Source organism: Electrona antarctica, assembly GCF_951216825.1.
Source record: "Electrona antarctica genome assembly, chromosome: 3".
Taxonomy (NCBI): domain Eukaryota; kingdom Metazoa; phylum Chordata; class Actinopteri; order Myctophiformes; family Myctophidae; genus Electrona; species Electrona antarctica.
The window spans coordinates 19,224,481-19,243,056 of NC_136808.1; the positions used below are offsets into that span (position 1 = coordinate 19,224,481).

An 18,576-nucleotide genomic window follows, 5' to 3' on the forward strand; every position below is an offset into this window, starting at 1 on the left:
GAGCGAGAGTTATGACACTGTTTGATCTCGCCGCAGTGCGATCGCATGGTTCATGTATTGATCTATATCCATTGTGAGGGTTCAATCAATGTCTGTCTACTCTGTAGTAATGTGCAATGAAATGTGGCACGGTAGATCTGCTACTTTCTTTTGTGGCTTTTTCTGCCTTTATTGATAGGTTGAAAGTAATTTGACAGGAAATGGGGAGAGAGATGGGGGAAGACACGCGGCAAAGGCCGTCGGTATCGGGAGTCGAACCTGCGGCACTCCGTCAGGCTGGCTCAGCAGCCCAGACGATTGAGCTAACCTTCCGGGCCAGATCTGCTACTTTTGATGCTTTTGTGAAACGCAAAAAGTTAGAATATGGAGATAAGTGGTTTCTGCCCGACAGCAACGATATTCTAATATTCTTATCACATCTGAATGTCCTGCTCTCTCTGTCCCTGTGTTCAGTGTAGCACTGATGAATCACAGCTGTCAGCCTAACGTCATAGTAACATATAAAGGCACGATGGCCGATGTCAGAGCTGTGAGGGACATCCACCCTGGTGACGAGGTAAGACCCCGCCTATCAGAAAACAAACAATACACCATGTGTTATCACCACACAATTATTGGCATCCTAGTGTCAACCAATTGTCACGATGACAGCCATGTGGAAGAATATACTGTAGCCCTGATAGTGATTGTTTTGGTACAGCCTGTCTTGTTATGGTTCAGCTTGTCCTTGTAGCAGCTAGTGTGATTATGGTCTGATGTGTTTGTTGGCAGAACTACCTTGCCATAATATCATGTTACATTAACCCATTTAGGCCTGGTGTATTCTATTACCTTAGGTTAGGTTTTAGAAGGCGTTTTTAGAATTAGCCTCAGGTCTATGAACATCACCTCCTTGAATATTGTCTCTGACTCCTCTTCCCTCATCAATTACCAGAATTCCACGACACAACCGCCCAGACAGAAACTTTACTCTGTGCTCTTTAGGTCCCTCAATGGAATTGTATGTGTATATTTAAAAAATGGCAGAAAATCCACCATGGACAGCGATCCAAGAATCCGAGTTATGGCGGTTTGAAAATCCTCCTTTCAACTGCTTTGCACTGTGAATATATTTGCAATCCCATAGTTGGAACGGTGGGGCGTTGCTATAGGAACCGGACCAATGTTAAAGGCTTCCGTAGGCCACAACCATTATATAGACGGAGTATACGTTGGGGTACGTATATATACGGACTTGGGATATGACGCCACCTAGGAAAAAAATAGTTAATCTGTATCCTGACTGAGTAGATCTATATCCTGATTGGATAAAATTGCTATCCTGACTTCCAACATTCTCTCTCTCTCTCTCTCTCTAGTTGTTCAACAGCTACATAGATCTGCTGTATCCGACAGACGACCGTAACGAGAGGCTCATAGATTCCTACTTCTTCACCTGTGACTGTACGGAATGCAGCAGCAGGTCCAAGGTACCCAACACAGCATAAACCTTTTCTCTCTGTATTCTTTTTTTTTTTTTTTTTTTTTTTTCATAAATTAAATTAAATTGTCTTGATCATACTAACTACAGCATCACACAAAACCATCAAAGGTTATTGTCGATCTGCTACTTTTGAATTTGAATCTTGAAAAGGAACTGTTCTGGACTAGACAAAGACTATATAGATTCATAAATAGCCACACAGTCTGCAGTGTTATGACTGTGTGGCAAGGCTGCAGAACTCGTGTTGTAACCTCATTGTGTCATCTGGGACAGTGTTTATGTCCCCTTTCTGTCCTACTCAGAGCTACTTTCAAGTGCCACAATTTTGGTACTTTCGGCTTATTTTTTTCTAGTGGCGAGTACTGTAGTACTCTGTGCTTATGTGGGGGGACAGTAGTTAATCTCCAGTCTCCTCCTCCTCATAGAAACTTTTCAATTTGAGTGTTAACGTTGTATGGGAAAAGCAATTTGACGGGTGCACGGCTCACGAAGACACACAATATGAAAACAATAGCCAGCACTCCAAAGTCTATCTCGTATTTATTTTTATTCATTAAGGCATGGGCAGCATACACGGATGCGTTTCAGCGTCCATGCCATCCTCACGGTGTATTCTATATATACACGCTATTGTTTTCTTATTGTCTCCTTAACGTTTTATGGGACCATGTATTCCATGTATCCATGTTTGTGATTAGCAGTGGCAATCATGGTTTCACATGCATGCTCGACTGGGGACAGGGTTTTGAAGAACGGGCGGGGACACTGTGGGCAGTATGTGTGTATAGCTGGCTGGAGCAGCCTCTCTTCTACATTAAAAAGGTACACTCTGCCGGGTAAAACCTCATACATCCTCAGGATTCAAATAAAAAAATAGCAGATCTACAAGCTCTCTCCCATTGCACAGCATTTCTAGCTTGTAGATCTGCTAAGTTTTCTGCTTTTGTGTGACACTGCAGTATGATCAAGGTGGCCGTTAATTTACAAAAAACTAAAATTTGGTGCTTAGTGGGTTAATAGTTAGTTACCCGCCTCCCCCCTCTCTCTCCAGGACAATGCTAAGATGGAGATCAGGAAGAAGTTAGACCCTCCTCCTGACGCAGAGGACGTCATATCCATGGTCCACTATGCCAAGAACGTCATAGAGGAGTTCAGGAGGGCCAAACACTACAAGAATATCCTTCCATCCACTCCTCTTCTTAGCTTCTATCACTGTCTCTCCATTCCTCTGCTATAGCTTCTACCCCTAAGTTAATTTTACATACATCAGTAGTTTTAGGGATTGACTGGGTTTAGATTTTATTTCGTTTTCAGCTTTAGTTTTAGTTTTTCTGATATAGCGAAAGTCAAATAAGTTGGGAAAAAAAAACTACGCAAAGGAAAATCAAGGCACATCTTCCAAAAAAGTAAGAAAAAACCTTCTTGAACAATAAAAAAAAAATCAGCTTTGATTTATAGAAGGTGAAGAGGGTAGGATGAAAGAATACATGACAGATAGGTGGGGGAAACAAAGATGTTTTTACACATACAATTGTATTTTGAGGTTCTTTATTCTTCATTTTAGTTTATTTAGTTTTGTTTTCTTCTTTTCTTTCTTTGTTTCTCAGTTTTTCAGTTAACTAAATCATTGTTTTGTGTCCGGGTAGCTCAGTCGGTAGAGCTCTTGTCTTTGGACCACAAGTTTACGGTTGGTGTGGGGCTCCACCTCATCATTCATCTCCCAGGGCTCTAGTGCATTGTAACGGAGACAGACTCCCGCGTGTTACCGGCTGTCGGCTGATACCGACAATAAGCCACACCCGACCTACTTCTCAAATTATGGTTTCCCTTTTTAGTTTTTGTCTTGGTTTTTAATAGAGTAAACCCTGGTGGTTCCTCCTCCTTGACCTTTGGCTGTGCACCTCCCAGTGAGCTGTTGGAGATTTGTGAACTGAGTCAGGAGAAAATGGGCTCCATCTTTGGAGACACCAACGTGTACATGCTGCACATGATGTACCAGGCCATGGGCGTGTGTCTGTACATGCAGGACTGGGACCAGGCCATGAGCTACGGAGAGAAGATCGTAGGACCCTACAGGTCAGGAGAATCACTTCCAAACCTGTCCCGTCCCTGTATGGTGCATGCACGTTTGTTAGCCCAGTAGTAGACTCTACTTTGAGAACCACTGTTCTAAATCCTAACAGTTTTCTGAAAATAACACATGTTGCTATATTGCTCAAATCTAAAATGATACCACTTTCCAGGTTGTGACTCACTAATTCTCGTGCCAGTTTCCGTGGCCTCCACCTCCCCGCCCACCCGTCTCCCCACTCCTCTGTCCGTGACCACATGACAGACTGTATCGAATATGAATGACTGACTATCGTAAACGATACAGAGACACCTCCCCAACAATATGAATGACTGACTATCGTAAACGATACAGAGACACCTCCCCAACAATATGAATGACTGACTATCGTAAACGATACAGAGACACCTCCCCAACAATATGAATGACTGACTATCGTAAACGATACAGAGACACCTCCCCAACAATATGAATGACTGACTATCGTAAACGATACAGAGACACCTCCCCAACAATATGAATGACTGACTATCGTAAACGATACAGAGACACCTCCCCAACAATATGAATGACTGACTATCGTAAACGATACAGAGACACCTCCCCAACAATATGAATGACTGACTATCGTAAACGATACAGAGACACCTCCCCAACAATATCGCAGAGACCGTTTGTTTATTTTTGGACCAAAATTCTTATATGAGACGATTTAAGATGACCCCACGTTATTCTCCATAGAGAGAAACTTCTGTGAACTAGGTTACTAGGGGATGAGCGAGTAACGTCAGTACTTCGGCGCTCTATAATAAATACTAATAGTATAACGTTTTACAAACACATCAACCAGCACTGGACCTATATCTATATTATTATTATATTATTTAGCGCTTGTTGTGCCGCTTCAGCGTTCCCTGACATGCTGCGTATTCTTTTTCTTCCCCCCTCCGCTCGCAGCTCGTGCTCTCATGCTGTCGAGAACGGGGAGGGCGCGGGCGCGGGGGAGCGCATGTCAACTGGCACGAGAATTATTGAGTGGCTTCCAGGTTTCAATGGGTTAATGTAACGTTATGCATTATTTAGCCTCTTACTGTCATTATGGATACATCACATTTTCAGCCTACATCACAGAACCTCATTAATATGTCATTGCTGTCGGGCAGAAACTTTGTATCTGCTTTTTCAACTTTTTGTGTTTTTTGTGAATGAATACCCTACTTTGTCATTCATGAATATAAAGTAATAATAATAATAATAATACATACGATTTATATAGAGCTTTTCTGGGTACCCAAAGTCGCTTTACAGACATTTTAATACAGACATTTTTATTAGAGAAACTAGTTAAAAGGTTTAAAAGGTTAAAAACTAGAAATAAAAAAGGACAAACAAGAAGGGGGGGGGGGGGGGGGGGGGGTTATGTAGGGAAAGCCAGTTTGAAAAGGTGGGTGTGCTTTTGAACATTTCGAAGGTGGGGGAAGATCTGATGTGAGTTGGGAGTGAGTTCCAAAGAGAAGGGGCGGCCACTGTGAAGGCCCTGTCTCCCCAAGTTCGTTTGTTGGACTTGTGGGGTTCCAGTTGGTTGGCAGTGCTTGACCTGAGGGAGCGAGAGGGGACATGGCGGTTGATGAGTTCAGAGAGGTAGAGGGGGGCCTGGTTGTTGAGGGTTTTGTAGGACAAAAAAGTAATAATAATACATTTTATTTGTATTGTACTTTTCATTCACAGGGAATCCCAGAGTGCTACATTTATTTCAAACAAATAATCAATCCTCAAAGGTTAAATAATGACGTTGTCTCTCGTCTTCCTGTGTAGCGTGCACTATCCACCCTTCTCTCTGAACGTAGCGTCCATGTATCTGAAACTGGGTCGTCTCTACTTGGGTCTGGAAAGGAAGAATCATGGAGTCAAGGCTCTGAAGAAGGTACTATATATATATATAGATATGTCCTTTTCTTTTTTTTGAGGGGCACTAGCCCCTCCTATACACAGGTTTAATGTTTGTCTTTAGTTCAATGTTTGTTTTGTAAACGTCATTGACAATGACGGGAAAATGTATGTCATAATGTGCCTCATTACGTCATATTGTCTCTTTATTGTTAATGGCGTTTAATGTTTGTGTTGGCACTGTTTGTTTTACATCACCATTACATCACCTAATCAACATGAGACTTTAATATATTAGCGCCCCTCACCTCACACCGTCACACGGGTGTGATTTATTTTTTTAAATATATTTTTATTTCATTTTAAGAGTTAAGAAAACAGGTACATGCATACACGAAAAAAAGAAACATTACAAATTCTCTGCCAGCTAGGTGGCTTGCCTCCTTGCCTTGTTTTTAAAGTCTTAACCCCGCCCCCCAGCACCAACCACCATTAAAAAAACTAAAATGAAAATAATAATTATAATTATAACAACTATTATTAATTATTAAACTTAAAGCTACATTTTGTAAATTAACAACAAATAATTATAAATAATCAAATGAACATGTGGAGTTTCCTGATGTCATCAGTATATGCCCATATATACTGTGTCTGTGCAATCTCGCTTATATGCCCATCGTCAGAGGTCCGCCAGCCCTCCCATTAGCCAATTTTAATTTACGATGTATAACGTCTTGTGTACATCACCCCCTAGCACTCCTCATTCACCTCTTGGTTTAGGATGTATAACATCTTGTGTACATCACCCCCTAGCACTCCTCATTCACCTCTTGGTTTAGGATGTATAACGTCTTGTGTACATCACCCCCTAGCACTCCTCATTCACCTCTTGGTTTAGGATGTATAACGTATTGTGTACATCACCCCCTAGCACTCCTCATTCACCTATTGGTTTAGGATGTATAACGTTGTGTGTACATCACCCCCTAGCACTCATTCACCTCTTGGTCTAGGATGTATAACGTCTTGTGTACATCACCCCCTAGCACTCCTCATTCACCTCTTGGTTTAGGATGTATAACGTCTTACATCACCCCCTAGCACTCCTCATTCACCTCTTGGTTTAGGATGTATAACGTATTGTGTACATCACCCCCTAGCACTCCTCATTCACCTCTTCATTTAGGATGTATAACGTCTTGTGTACAACACCCCCTAGCACTCCTCATTCACCTCTTGGTTTAGGATGTATAACGTCTTACATCACCCCCTAGCACTCCTCATTCACCTCTTGGTTTAGGATGTATAGCGTCTTACATCACCCCCTAGCACTCCTCATTCACCTCTTAATTTAGGATGTATAACGTCTTGTGTACATCACCCCCTAGCACTCCTCATTCACCTCTTGGTTTAGGATGTATAACGTCTTGTGTACATCACCCCCTAGCACTCCTCATTCACCTCTTGGTTTAGGATGTATGTATAACATCTTGTGTACATCACCCCCTAGCACAGTGTTTCCCAACCTTTTTTGTCCCAGGGCACACTTTTCATAGCCTAAAAAAATAATATATATATATATATATATATATATATATATATATATATATATATATATATATATATACTGTATATATTCATCATTCAATATTTTGAACTAAAGTTCTTGGTTCCAAAAAATGAACTATTTTAGTTATTTTTCGTTCTTTCTTTTTTTAATTATTATTATTATTATTATTATTACCACAGTACCACAGCCCATAGCCATATAGAACCTCAGACTTTATTGAATAAAAAAACTTTGGGGGATTTAATAATAAAAAAATAATTCCTTTAAAAAAAATACATTTTGGAGAAAAAATAGCTCATATGCAATGTGAAATGCCACCTAATTCTTAATCCTTTTCCTTGTCTTTATTATGGGCCAACTTGTGAAAGCTGCATGCTTTTATTGTGAAGGGTCTCAGTTCTCACAGCCTGCATATTTCCACGTGCTGAAAATAGCTGATCGACAAGCTCACAACGCGTTGCGTCCGCAACGCGTTGTGAGCTTGTAAATCAGCCATTTTCAGCATGGAACACGTGTACGACGAAGAATAAATCAGGCATCACTGCGCTTCTGTGGAGGGAAGGAGATATATTGTGTTGGCCGAACGAGGCGATCATGTATGGACACTTGGACAGTTGGACAGCTATTTTTCGTGGCACATTATGTTTAATCACAACAACGTCACGTTTACTTTACCTCCTCAGTGTTTGGGTCGGGACATGTAGGACTGTATGTGTCTGCTGTCTACGTGCATATGCGCGAAATGTAGCGTCTTCTGGATGCATCTCTTTTGCATTAACATTTCAATGGCCGAGGGTCGTTAGAGTCTATTGTTCCGTCGTTATCGCACGTCTAATGGTTAGACGTGTGACAACAACAACGACGCAACAATAGGAAGCCTGCAGCCCAGTAGCTATAATATTACTTTCGGGGGAGGGTTAGTGTTATTTTCGGTCAAATCAGGCGGCACACCTGGACACATCAAACGGCACAGTAAAGTGCCGCGGCACACAGGTTGGGAAACTGCCCTAGCACTCATCATTCACCTCTTGGTTTAGGATGTATAACGTCTTACAGTGTACATCACCCCCTAGCACTCATTCACCTCTTGGTTTTCTTTGGTTGATCTAGTTATGCTATGCAGATGTATGTTAGTCACTTGTTTACATTCTGTATGCTATGTTATTTAAAAACCTATTTGATTAAAAATAAAAAGGCTATATGTGCAGATTATATCCTGGATTAGAATACCAACTATCCAAACGGATCTGGACCTCAGTGTTGTAAAAGCTGTTGAATGGATCAAATCCATTGCAAATTCTTAATGATTGTGTGAATGGATTTCTTTTCTTCTTGTCCAGGCGCTGGCCATCATGGAGGTGGCTCATGGGAAGGATCACCACTACGTCACCGAAGTCAAACGAGAGATCGAGGAGCAGAAGTAGAGGGAGAGGAGAAGACAGAAATCACATCTACATGCTCAAACACATCACGCTGCCTGCGACTTGTCGTGAGCTTGTGTAAATTGGCTATTTTCGGTGCATGACACCGGCACACAACTTAGTAATAAATCTGACTAAAGAGCAAGGAAGGAACACCTTCTCAAAGCAACAAAAGAAAACAAGTTACATCTGCACGGCATGCATAGTTTACCTTGCTCTGTTTTTTTCTTTTTACTGTTTAAGGGTAGAGTAAGTGATATCCTTTTTGGTTAAAACAAAAGGTCCTTTTGTTAAAGGCATTTTTTAGGTTGTTGGGGAGTGCATTCCAGAGGGCCAGCAATAGAGAAAGCCCTATCCACGGAGAATCCTCCTGTTACTGAACTCTATAGCAATGAGTACTATCAGAATATAAAGAAATGTAATATTTATTGTAATGAAACAATATCACTTACCCTACCTTTTTAAGGTGCTGTGTCTACAGAAAGTGTTTGTTTTTCTTTATTTTTTAATGACTTTGGTCATCATGTCCAGAGAGCTACACGTGCACTGAACGAGACGACACGTGCACTGAACGAGACGACCTCTGCTCAACGATTATGACCCTCTGCATGGGAAAGTGACGATGTGCAGCGCTCCCTCTCCAAAAGTTGGGTCTATATTCCACTTGAGGCGCCCAGGGTGCTCCGCCCAGACGCAGAGAGAACTGAAACATGATGTTGCAGAGCTAGGAAGAGGAAGCAGAGCTCCAGCATGTCTTTACCATAGTTAAACACGTTTTCTGCGGACACAGGGCCCCTAACACACCACTTTCTGAATGATGTCATTTCCTTTCCGCAGCAGTGTGTATTTCTGTCAATCATACAAATGAGGGCAAATATTGGAATATGCAAACGTTCTCTGTGAGCAAATACATCACATCCTGTGACGTGAAAAAGTCCTGCACCTCCATTTTGGTGTTTTTTTACTCTTTATTGTTGAAATGACTTGAAATATTGAAACACATCCTTAAATCCAATAGATTTTAAATGCATGAATATCAGTAAGGAGAAGTGAAAATGTTTCAGAGCAATGAAACTTTCATCTGACTGCGATGATGAGTGACAGTGTTTTCTACTGTTTTCTTTTTTCTTTTCTTTTCATTTGGGTTTTTCCTGTGGTTCTGACCAGAGTTGATCAGGATTGATCATGTTAAACCCGTGCTGTTGCCACAGTAGGTTTGTGTTCTGAGCCAGCTGATGTTTTTGAAAGCGATGTTCTGGAGGGCATTAATACGTATTTGTAGCAAACGTGTAATGTTTGTCACATTAATTACCGTCGCGTCCCTATTCTGAACTTTTACTGTAAAGGTGTCTGCACACTGCTGCGTTTTGGGTTTTTTGCGCCGTTTTTCCCGAAAAACACGTCCAGTCTGCAAGGACCTTACAGACTGGGTGCGTTTTTTTTGTTTTTTTAAACGGTGGGAAAAACACAGCAAAAAATCTGAAATGCACCAGTCTGCAAGGACCTTAATAAAGGCCAATTTATGCTTTGTGCAACATGTGAGGACCTTAGCAGACACTTCATAATATGTTGTGCACTGTGAAGCTCCGAGATGCAACAAGACCACATTCACTTCCTTGTTTACATTTTGTGGGAGACATCGGTGAGTTGGGAGACGGTATGAACGCTTAAAACTCACAACGTTGTGCAAAGTGGCGTTCAAAGCAAAAATTGGCCTATACGTTTTTTCGAAACGTCTGCGACAATACATTTGTCCTGTCTGCAAAGCTCCTCCACCAAGTTTTGATGTAACTTTCGTTGACGCATCAGTTGACAGTTGACTCTAAAGAAGCAAAAATTGGGTATGCAGCAAAATGTTAGAAGTAGAATATTAGAAATTGGAGGGGGTCTAGTATAGAGGTGGACTGTTAACTAAGTGATTAACAGCAGCAACACGGTGACTAATGTACAGTCCAGTTTGGTCCAACTTTGTCTAACCAAAGGCTCTGGTTGTGTTTACTCTTAAAACTGTGAATAAAATCTCAGTGACCCTGCATCAGCTACTCTGTAGCAATGAAGACATGAAAAAAACGTGATTGGTGCTTTGATCGTCTTAACAGAACCTTGTTTTTTTGTTTTGTTTCATCACACAAGGCTTTATTATCCAGCATACGGTCATACTGGTCCCAGTAGGACCTGTACCAGTGTGTACCTATCTATCTAGGAACCAGTTGTATTTAATTTATTCACAATGAGCGCTGATCTGAGACCAGGTTGCCTCATTTGGTTTTTGGCATGATTTTGAGAAAATGTGAATGTTTTATTTTAATAAAATAAGAAATAAAAGGTTCTGCTTCTGCTCTTGTGACAACAATGTCAAAATTAATGTTTTTGTTTTCTTTCTTTACTTTAAAAAAAAATGTAAATAATATGGACTATGTTGTTCTCACTGTGGGGTCTGTTCTGTACACCGAGAGTTAAATTAACACTGAGGATTGTACAGACTGGGGTCTCTGAAATGAAAAAGCATATCGTCTCTGTCAGGTGGAAACCTCTTAGGCCTACTGTATGGCCAAAACATTTTTTTCAGCTTTTCAGGATTCAAATTAAAAAACAGCAAAAGTAGCAGATCTACAAGCTCGAAACATGAGCTTGTTGATTTGCTACTTTTTATGTGTGTGATGCTGTAGGCATGAATGATCAATTAGGGCGTTAATGTACGGAAAAACAAGTTAAAGGAGAATTCCATGCTAGAAGGCTTTCTTACCTTTCTTTGTAGTCGTTACTGTATGTCCCCACCAAAGAGGTCCAGGTGTTTTTTTGTGCAAAAACTCCTTATTGGCTATTTCCCCTACCATAAGCCCTCAATGAATTGCATTGAATGGGAATTGAATGGGGCTATGGGGTGTTGTGCTAATTCGCTTATTTCCATCGAAATAAGTAGTAAAGTGTGCCGCTTGGGATATTATTTACATTATGAAGAGAGGATATATACAAAGAAATAATAATTTTGAGCGATGGAAATAAGCGAATTAGCACAACGCCCCATTCAATTCAATGCAATTAATTTAGGGCTTATGGTAGGGGAAATAGCCAATAAGGAGCTTTTGCACAAAATAACGCCTGGACCTCTTTGGTGGGGATGTAACAACTACAAAGAAAGGTAAGAAAGCCTTTTAGTGTGGAATTCTCCTTTAACATGTTGAGATAAGAGGTTTCTGGCTTTCTGCCCGATAGCAATAATATCAAATGGTGGTCTGTTGTGGCCTAACGCTAGCCTGGCTTTGGCCAGACAAAGTGGATTTATGTGGAGTGGATTCACTCATGCCTCAGCGTGAGTGAATCCACGCTATCATTCTGGCCAGTGGCCAATGTCAGGCTAGTCTAATGCGTAAGAAACTGGGGCTCCTTGACATTAAACGAGGTTGAGAATCAGTGCTCTAGGAGTCTAGGGGTGTCTAGCCTTTGATACCCTGAGGATTCGTAGATGAGTTGACTGCTGCACCTCAATGGATCCTCAATGTCTTTAGTTTGGATGTTATTTGACAGCATATTGGTCCTCAAACATGTCCATGTCAAGGAGACGAGGACCCCCAGCGATGATGTACTATTATCTAAATCAGTGGTTTTCAACCCTTTTCATGTCAAGACAAGGTCCATTATTTATGATGTATTTAAGCCACGGACCACAGCAAAAGCACTTCCCTACCATTTTGGGGGGAAGTCTGGACGCTAGAGAAGAGTGGCCACCAGGAAGAGTGGGCACCAGGCCTCGGGAGACTGGGCACTAGGAAAATGTGGGCACCAGACCAGGGGAAACTGGGCACCTTTTACTAAAAATAGGTCCCTAACCTTAATACTGCTGCTGCGTATAATCCTGCCCACTCTACCGAGGCCTGGTACCCACTGTTTTGGTGACCACATGACATTTCCCTACTAAACCCTAGTGCCATGCACTCTTCCAAGTTCCCCAGTTTTCCCTAGTTCCCAGAATGTTCTGGTTCCAATCTCTGTTCCCACCCTATACCCTTATGAGGAGGGCAGGGGAAGGAGCTTTTCAACTCTGAAAAGCTTTTAATTTAGTATAAATGAGATTTTTCCCCCCACTCATATTAAAATCCTTATTTCTTCATGGAATGGAATACCTGTGTGTGAATGTGTGCAACTCTATTGGATATCATGATGATAGCGATAACGAGGGGGAAAGACTAAAGAGCGAAAGACTGACTGACCACTAGATGGCGGCATTGGTTATTAGCAGAGCCATAGAGTAAGACAGAGTTACGCCATTGAGGGGGCAGAAAACTGAGCGCTGTTCATGCTGGAGTGGGCGGCGCAAATATCAGCTATTTTATCTATGTAGGCATGTGTGCAAGTTGTTTTAAAGTTTCTGTAATGTTTATATTGTACTATTACTGTAAAAAAACTATCTAAAATTAAAAGGGATTTAACTAAGATCAAGCTGGGCAGCGCCTGGGCTGTTTCCTGAGTCCAGTGCAGCAATGCTCTTCGCCAATAGAAGTCTATTTAGAAGAGCCACCATTGGACTGGCCTCATGAAGTGAACGGAGTTGTCGTAACTCTGGTTCGCTGTAATCGACGTATCCAACCAGCAACGTCGTTGGATATGTGACAAGACCCAGCCAATGAGCTTGAAGCTGCCATTGTTTGGGTGGATTTGAATTTTTTCAACTGATGGACTCACAGGACGACGGAGTACTGTAGGAATTAGGAAAGTCAGCACGCGCCCAAAGTAAGTACACTATACATTTACCTTCTCTGTTATTACAAATCGAGAAATGCGATCGCTAATTAAATGAACATCTTAATCGAAGATCAGCGTTAATATTTGAGTTTGTTTTAGTTGTATTTTTGATTTGATGTCCAGGATAGAGAAAACAAAAGAGTTCTCTAGTTGCAACTGAGAACACGTTCAAAATATATTTCCTGCTAATATAATATCTTAACAATCTTAAGAGATTATAGTTTAAAATGCAACCTTGACATGTAAATGCGGTAGGTAATGCTCGAACCTTTCAGTGGAGTTTATTATTAACTAACCAATTAAAATCTGTCTTATTTTAATTAATTAATACGTTCATATGTTCAGGTTAGCCCTGGTCTAGCTCTGATCCATAGCAACGCATTAGAGCGATGTATCAGAGCTAGACCTGGTCCAGTGCTTACAGACTCGATCGCTGACGCACGGGACCAGGACTAGCCACAATTTGCAACTCTAGATTTTGTTATAATGGGATGAATCTAGAGTTGCAATACCCTCCATTGACTCCCCACTCATCATTTTGCGTTTGCGATCTGCTTGTCTTAAACGACGTTAAACTCACCAACATTGCAGCTGTAGTCCAAGCTTGAATTATTCTCTTTCAATCTGCAAAGCTTGTTTTTCATAAAAATCCCCCGTAGACATGTTATGAGCTACTTTCTGTCAAGAAATTCTGTGCAAGTGATTATTTTTCTAAGTGCTGGTGTTTGGAAGCGCTCGTCGTAAGTCACTGAACGTCCCTGCATGCATCTGTTTCGCATTTGCACATAATGCAGGAGGCAGCAGCGCGACCCCTTAATACAAACGAGCGCTTCCAAACTCCAACATTTCTTCTTCTTGACAGAAAGTAGCTCATAACATGTCTACGGGGGATTTTTATGAAAAACAAGCTTTGCAGATTGAAAGAGAATAATTCAAGCTTGGACTACAGCTGCAATGTTGGTGAGTTTAACGTCGTTTAAGACAAGCAGATCGCAAACGCAAAATGATGAGTGGGGAGTCAATGGAGGGTATTGCAACTCTAGATTCATCCCATTATAAAAAAATCTAGAGTTGCAAATTGCGGCTAGACCAGGACTATGTTCAGATAAACCTGCCGATGTTCAAGTAAGAAATATAATTTAACGTTATTAGCATGATCTTTAGTTCCAGGTATGTTTGTACATCATTTAAGCCAAGGGATTTATTTATCTCTGTCGATGGTGCAATAAACTAGCAAGTATTTAACATTTTCTTCAGTGATCTGATTTACGATTATTTATATTAATGAAGCATAAGCATAATGAAGAAACATACTGTAGAAGAGGTGAAATGTATAGATTGGCTGGTGTGGCATGATCTTCATGCAGGTTTGAATGATTATGAATTATTGCACATGTTGTAAGTTTATTCACAAATGCAGTGGAATATAATGATTGCAGTTGTTTTATATTCGAATCGATACACACCTGAACTGTACTCAAATCCACATTCACTTGTATGGTCATTTAGGTGTTGTGCTGTTTGTGTGCAAATTGTAGTTCAAATGGCCGGTCTACAAGATCACAATGTATCTATTTTAGTAGTGTAATTTACAATTTAGGCATTTAGCCAGAGCGATTTACATTAAGCAAGAACAAAAAGCATGGCAATACATCACATAGGCCTACATAAAAAGTAGTTATCATGAAACATGCGTAAGCTAGGAACGTAACAGTGGAATATCTATATAATGAAACCATACATACTACTAGCCCGTCTCCGGACCCCCCGGGTTGAGCTCCTTTGGACCCCACGCTAAAGTCATCCAAATGGTTCCGAGAGGGGCTAACATACTACAATACTAAAACATTTAGGGGTAAGGTGGCGTGTTGTACAGTACTTCTCATGTTTGAGCTATTTCTGTTTACTATTGGTCGATGCTCACTGCCTGCACTGCAGTACTGCGATTTGTTGCAATTTTACAAAAAGACAGATCAATCTCAAATATTTCCAGGGAATAGTTGATTATCACTGATTTAGACAAAAATGCCTCAATATGGTCTGATTGATAGAATACCTTATTAGTAAAAATGTAGACAGTCAGACATTAAGGCTAAAAGGATTGCACAAAAAGTCGTTTTCTATAGGACAATCTCCCCTTCTTGTGGTCTCCTGATAATGGATGCCGTCAGCAAGGGCATTCCACGTTTTGAATGATCCCTTCTTCTTCTGTGCTTGCTGTTGTCCATAGGTAGTAGGTACTGTGGTATAGGTCACGATGAGCTGGGCAGTGGAGGAGTGGAAGGATGGCCTTCCAGCCAAAGCCCTGCTGAAGATCCAGGAGATCGAAGGCCAGCTGGACAAGCTGAAGAGGGAAAGGAATCAGAAACAGTTCCAGCTTGATGCGGTGGAGGCTGCCTTGCAGAAGCAGAAACAGAAGGTATGGGAATGGGGATTTAAGCCCAGATTTACACTCTGTAGTATGACAGTGTCACTGTACAAGGACAAGCACATTAGATTGGTTACTATGTTTGTTTGTTTTTATCTCTCCTACCATTCTCACGTCCTCTCCAGGTGGACAGTGAGCGCAGTGAGGCGTCTTCTCTGAAGAGAGAGAACCAGTCGCTGGTGGAGTCATGTGACTCACTGGAGAAAGCTCGTCAGAAAGTCGTCCATGAGATGGGGGTCAAGGAGCAGCAGGTCAGTTCACCAGAAGCCTCAGATAGGCCTGTCACAGTTATTACATAATCGCCTAATCACATTTGTTGACTTTAATTTGATTCACTGTGATGTTTTGACTCAAGAGTTTTGTTTCCTGATCCCAGGTGAGCTACCTGGACGGACAGCTCAGCTCCTGCAAGAGGACTGTTGAACGTCTTGAACAGGAGCTGAAGAAGTGAGTTGGAGAGTCGCTATTGACTGACGACAGGTTTCTGCGTGCGATTCAGGTGTCGGAGAGTCCTAGACCACCGACTACCAATGTTTTGACACATATTTTGATTAAATTAATAAAAAATCACACCCGCTCTTATCATCATACATAATCATGTCAAGCTTTTAATGTTTGTGTTTACACTATGACGTAAAAATAGCCATTCATTACAAATCGAGTTTATTTACACACACACACACACACAAACTTTTTAAACTTTTGAATCAGTTCACACTTCACATATTATGAAATGCCCAAATTAGGAACACGTTGAAAGTGGCAAAAAATCAGGTACTGATGAAGTAAAAAAAAAAGTAAATTAATGCTGTTTTTGTGTCGCGACACAGAGCATCTGCTGTTTGTTTACACTGTGGGTCTGCGTCCTTCCCTCCTCAGGAACAAAAATGAGTTGGATCGCACACAGCCCTCTTCATCCTCTGAGCTGCAGTCCTACAGCACGCCACAGAAGAGTTTCCCCACCCCTGCAGCTCCCCCACCCCATAGGCAGCAGCACGGTATTTAACACTCACTGAACACTGTGGTCTACCTACCTACCTAAGTGTTGTATGTGTAATAACGTGTGTGGTGTGTGATTGTGTGTCAGACAACAGAATGGAGGAGCTTCAGGACAAATACAACCAGGAGGTGGAAGAGAGGAAGAGACTGGAGGTTGAACTCAAAGTCCTGCAGGTCAAAGTGAGTCAGTGTAAACATTACATCATCAGTGCATCACCCAGTTGGGGCCGGGCCTTAATTTTCAGGCCTGTTGGGATGGGAACTCTATTAAATAAACACCCGACTTCACTGGGAATTTAATCATATTATTAAATAAAAAACACACACAAATAGATCGATTTCTAGATTAAACTAAGCATATTGTTCTGTATTTCTTTTGTAAAAAAAAGTCGGCCGAGTAGTCCTTTAAACCTAAGGATGAACCATACATATCGAGTAGCAGATCCACAAGCTCAAAACACGTTGCTTTGCACTGTGTTTCGAGCTTGCAGATCTGCTATGTTTAATGCTTTTGTGTGATGCTGTAGTATGATCATCAAGTAGGGCATTCATTTATGGCGGGGAAAAAAAGATTTTCTGCCAACAATTTGTAGGTGAAACTTAAAAACCAGCCCTGTGAAAAGTGAATCTCTAATAACTAACGTATTGGACCCTCTTCTAGCTGTTGAATCAGTCGTCGGTCAGTGTGAGTCTATAATAACTAACGTATTGGACCCTCTTCTAGCTGTTGAATCAGTCTATAATAACTAACGTATTGGACCCTCTTCTAGCTGTTTAATCAGTCTATAATAACTAACGTATTGGACCCTCTTCTAGCTGTTGAATCAGTCGGTCAGTGTGAGTCTATAATAACTAACGTATTGGACCCTCTTCTCTTCTAGCTGTTTATTCAGTCGTCGGTCAGTGTGAGTCTATAATAACTAACGTATTGGACCCTCTTCTAGCTGTTGAATCAGTCATAACTAACGTATTGGACCCTCTTCTAGCTGTTGAATCAGTCATAACTAACGTATTGGACCCTCTTCCTCTTCTAGCTGTTGAATCAGTCGTCGGTCAGTGTGAGTCACAGAGACATCGCTGCCAGGCAACAGGCCGGATCCTCCATATTTACATGGCAACAGCAGGGCGACGCCCAGAGCCATCAGTCCCAAGCAGGGCCCGCCATGATGGATACGCCTGCGAAGAGGCGGGCCCAAGGATCCTCCCTCTGGAGCGCCCACGATGAGACACCAATCAAACACGGCCAGCGAATCAGCTCATCTGTGGCGCCGCACAGCCCGGGGGTTGGCTCCACTCACCAAATGGATCAACTCAGATCTCTGAATCAAGGTGTGTGTGTGTGTGTGTGTGTGTGTGTGTGTGTGTGTGTGTGTGTGTGTGTGTGTGTGTGTGTGTGTGTGTGTGTGTGTGTGTGTGTGTGTGTGTGTGTGTGTGTGTGTGTGTGTGTGTGTGTGTGTGTGTGTGTGTGTGTGTGTGTGTGTGTGTGTGTGTGTGTGTGTGTGTGTGTGTGTGTGTGTGCGCGCGCATGTGCGCGCGGTCGGTCCTCACAAGTGTGGGTGTGTGTGTCACCACTCTAAGATGTTGATGTCCTCACGTGTGTGTGTGTGTGTGTGTCAGAGCTGCGAGGCCGTGTCTCAGAATTGGAGAGCAGTCTGTCCAGTCAGGAGAAGGAGCTGCGCGGCCAGGCCAACAAGCTGCTGGACCTGCAGTCTCACCTGGACCAAACCCGCAGAGAGCTGGCCGACCGGGACCGAGACCTCAACAAGACCCGACAGGAAAGCAGCCAGATCACTGACAAACTGCAGAAGACTGAAGCCAAGGTACGCATGGATTAAAGTTCCCAGTCGCCACCACTGATATCACTTATTTGGATTCCATTGAAGCCAGCATGTCTTCTATAGAAGCTTCTTGTTGGGCAGCGTAAATACTTTCCATAAAACCCTAAAGGTCTCGGATATTTCATAAAAGCAA

At 41.9% G+C, this 18,576-nt stretch overlaps 2 protein-coding genes across 3 annotated transcripts in view; both read left to right on the forward strand.

Annotated features, from left to right (window-relative positions):
* Positions 1-10,468, forward strand: part of smyd2a (SET and MYND domain containing 2a) — a 24,363-nt gene extending 13,895 nt beyond the window's left edge. The window contains exons 7-13 of one of the 2 annotated variants that reach the window (XR_013789679.1): positions 454-556; positions 1,359-1,469; positions 2,535-2,658; positions 3,385-3,559; positions 5,370-5,478; positions 8,355-9,579; positions 9,613-10,468. Coding sequence is in view for 1 of the 2 variants with exons in the window: in XM_079497619.1 (XP_079353745.1) it covers positions 454-556; positions 1,359-1,469; positions 2,535-2,658; positions 3,385-3,559; positions 5,370-5,478; positions 8,355-8,438 (706 nt within the window). In the remaining variant the exon portion in view is untranslated. Of the gene's footprint in view, positions 1-453; positions 557-1,358; positions 1,470-2,534; positions 2,659-3,384; positions 3,560-5,369; positions 5,479-8,354 lie in introns of both variants that reach the window. The other variant, XM_079497619.1, reaches the window with a different exon arrangement.
* Positions 10,469-13,136: 2,668 nt separating this feature from the next.
* LOC306919676 (uncharacterized protein) overlaps positions 13,137-18,576 on the forward strand; it is a 36,748-nt gene continuing 31,308 nt past the window's right edge. Inside the window, exons 1-8 of the mRNA XM_079496231.1 lie at positions 13,137-13,166; positions 15,416-15,597; positions 15,732-15,857; positions 15,983-16,053; positions 16,486-16,604; positions 16,694-16,785; positions 17,640-17,934; positions 18,223-18,425. Of these exons, the coding sequence (XP_079352357.1) occupies positions 15,436-15,597; positions 15,732-15,857; positions 15,983-16,053; positions 16,486-16,604; positions 16,694-16,785; positions 17,640-17,934; positions 18,223-18,425 (1,068 nt within the window). The 5' untranslated portion in view covers positions 13,137-13,166; positions 15,416-15,435. The remainder of the gene's footprint in view (positions 13,167-15,415; positions 15,598-15,731; positions 15,858-15,982; positions 16,054-16,485; positions 16,605-16,693; positions 16,786-17,639; positions 17,935-18,222; positions 18,426-18,576) is intronic.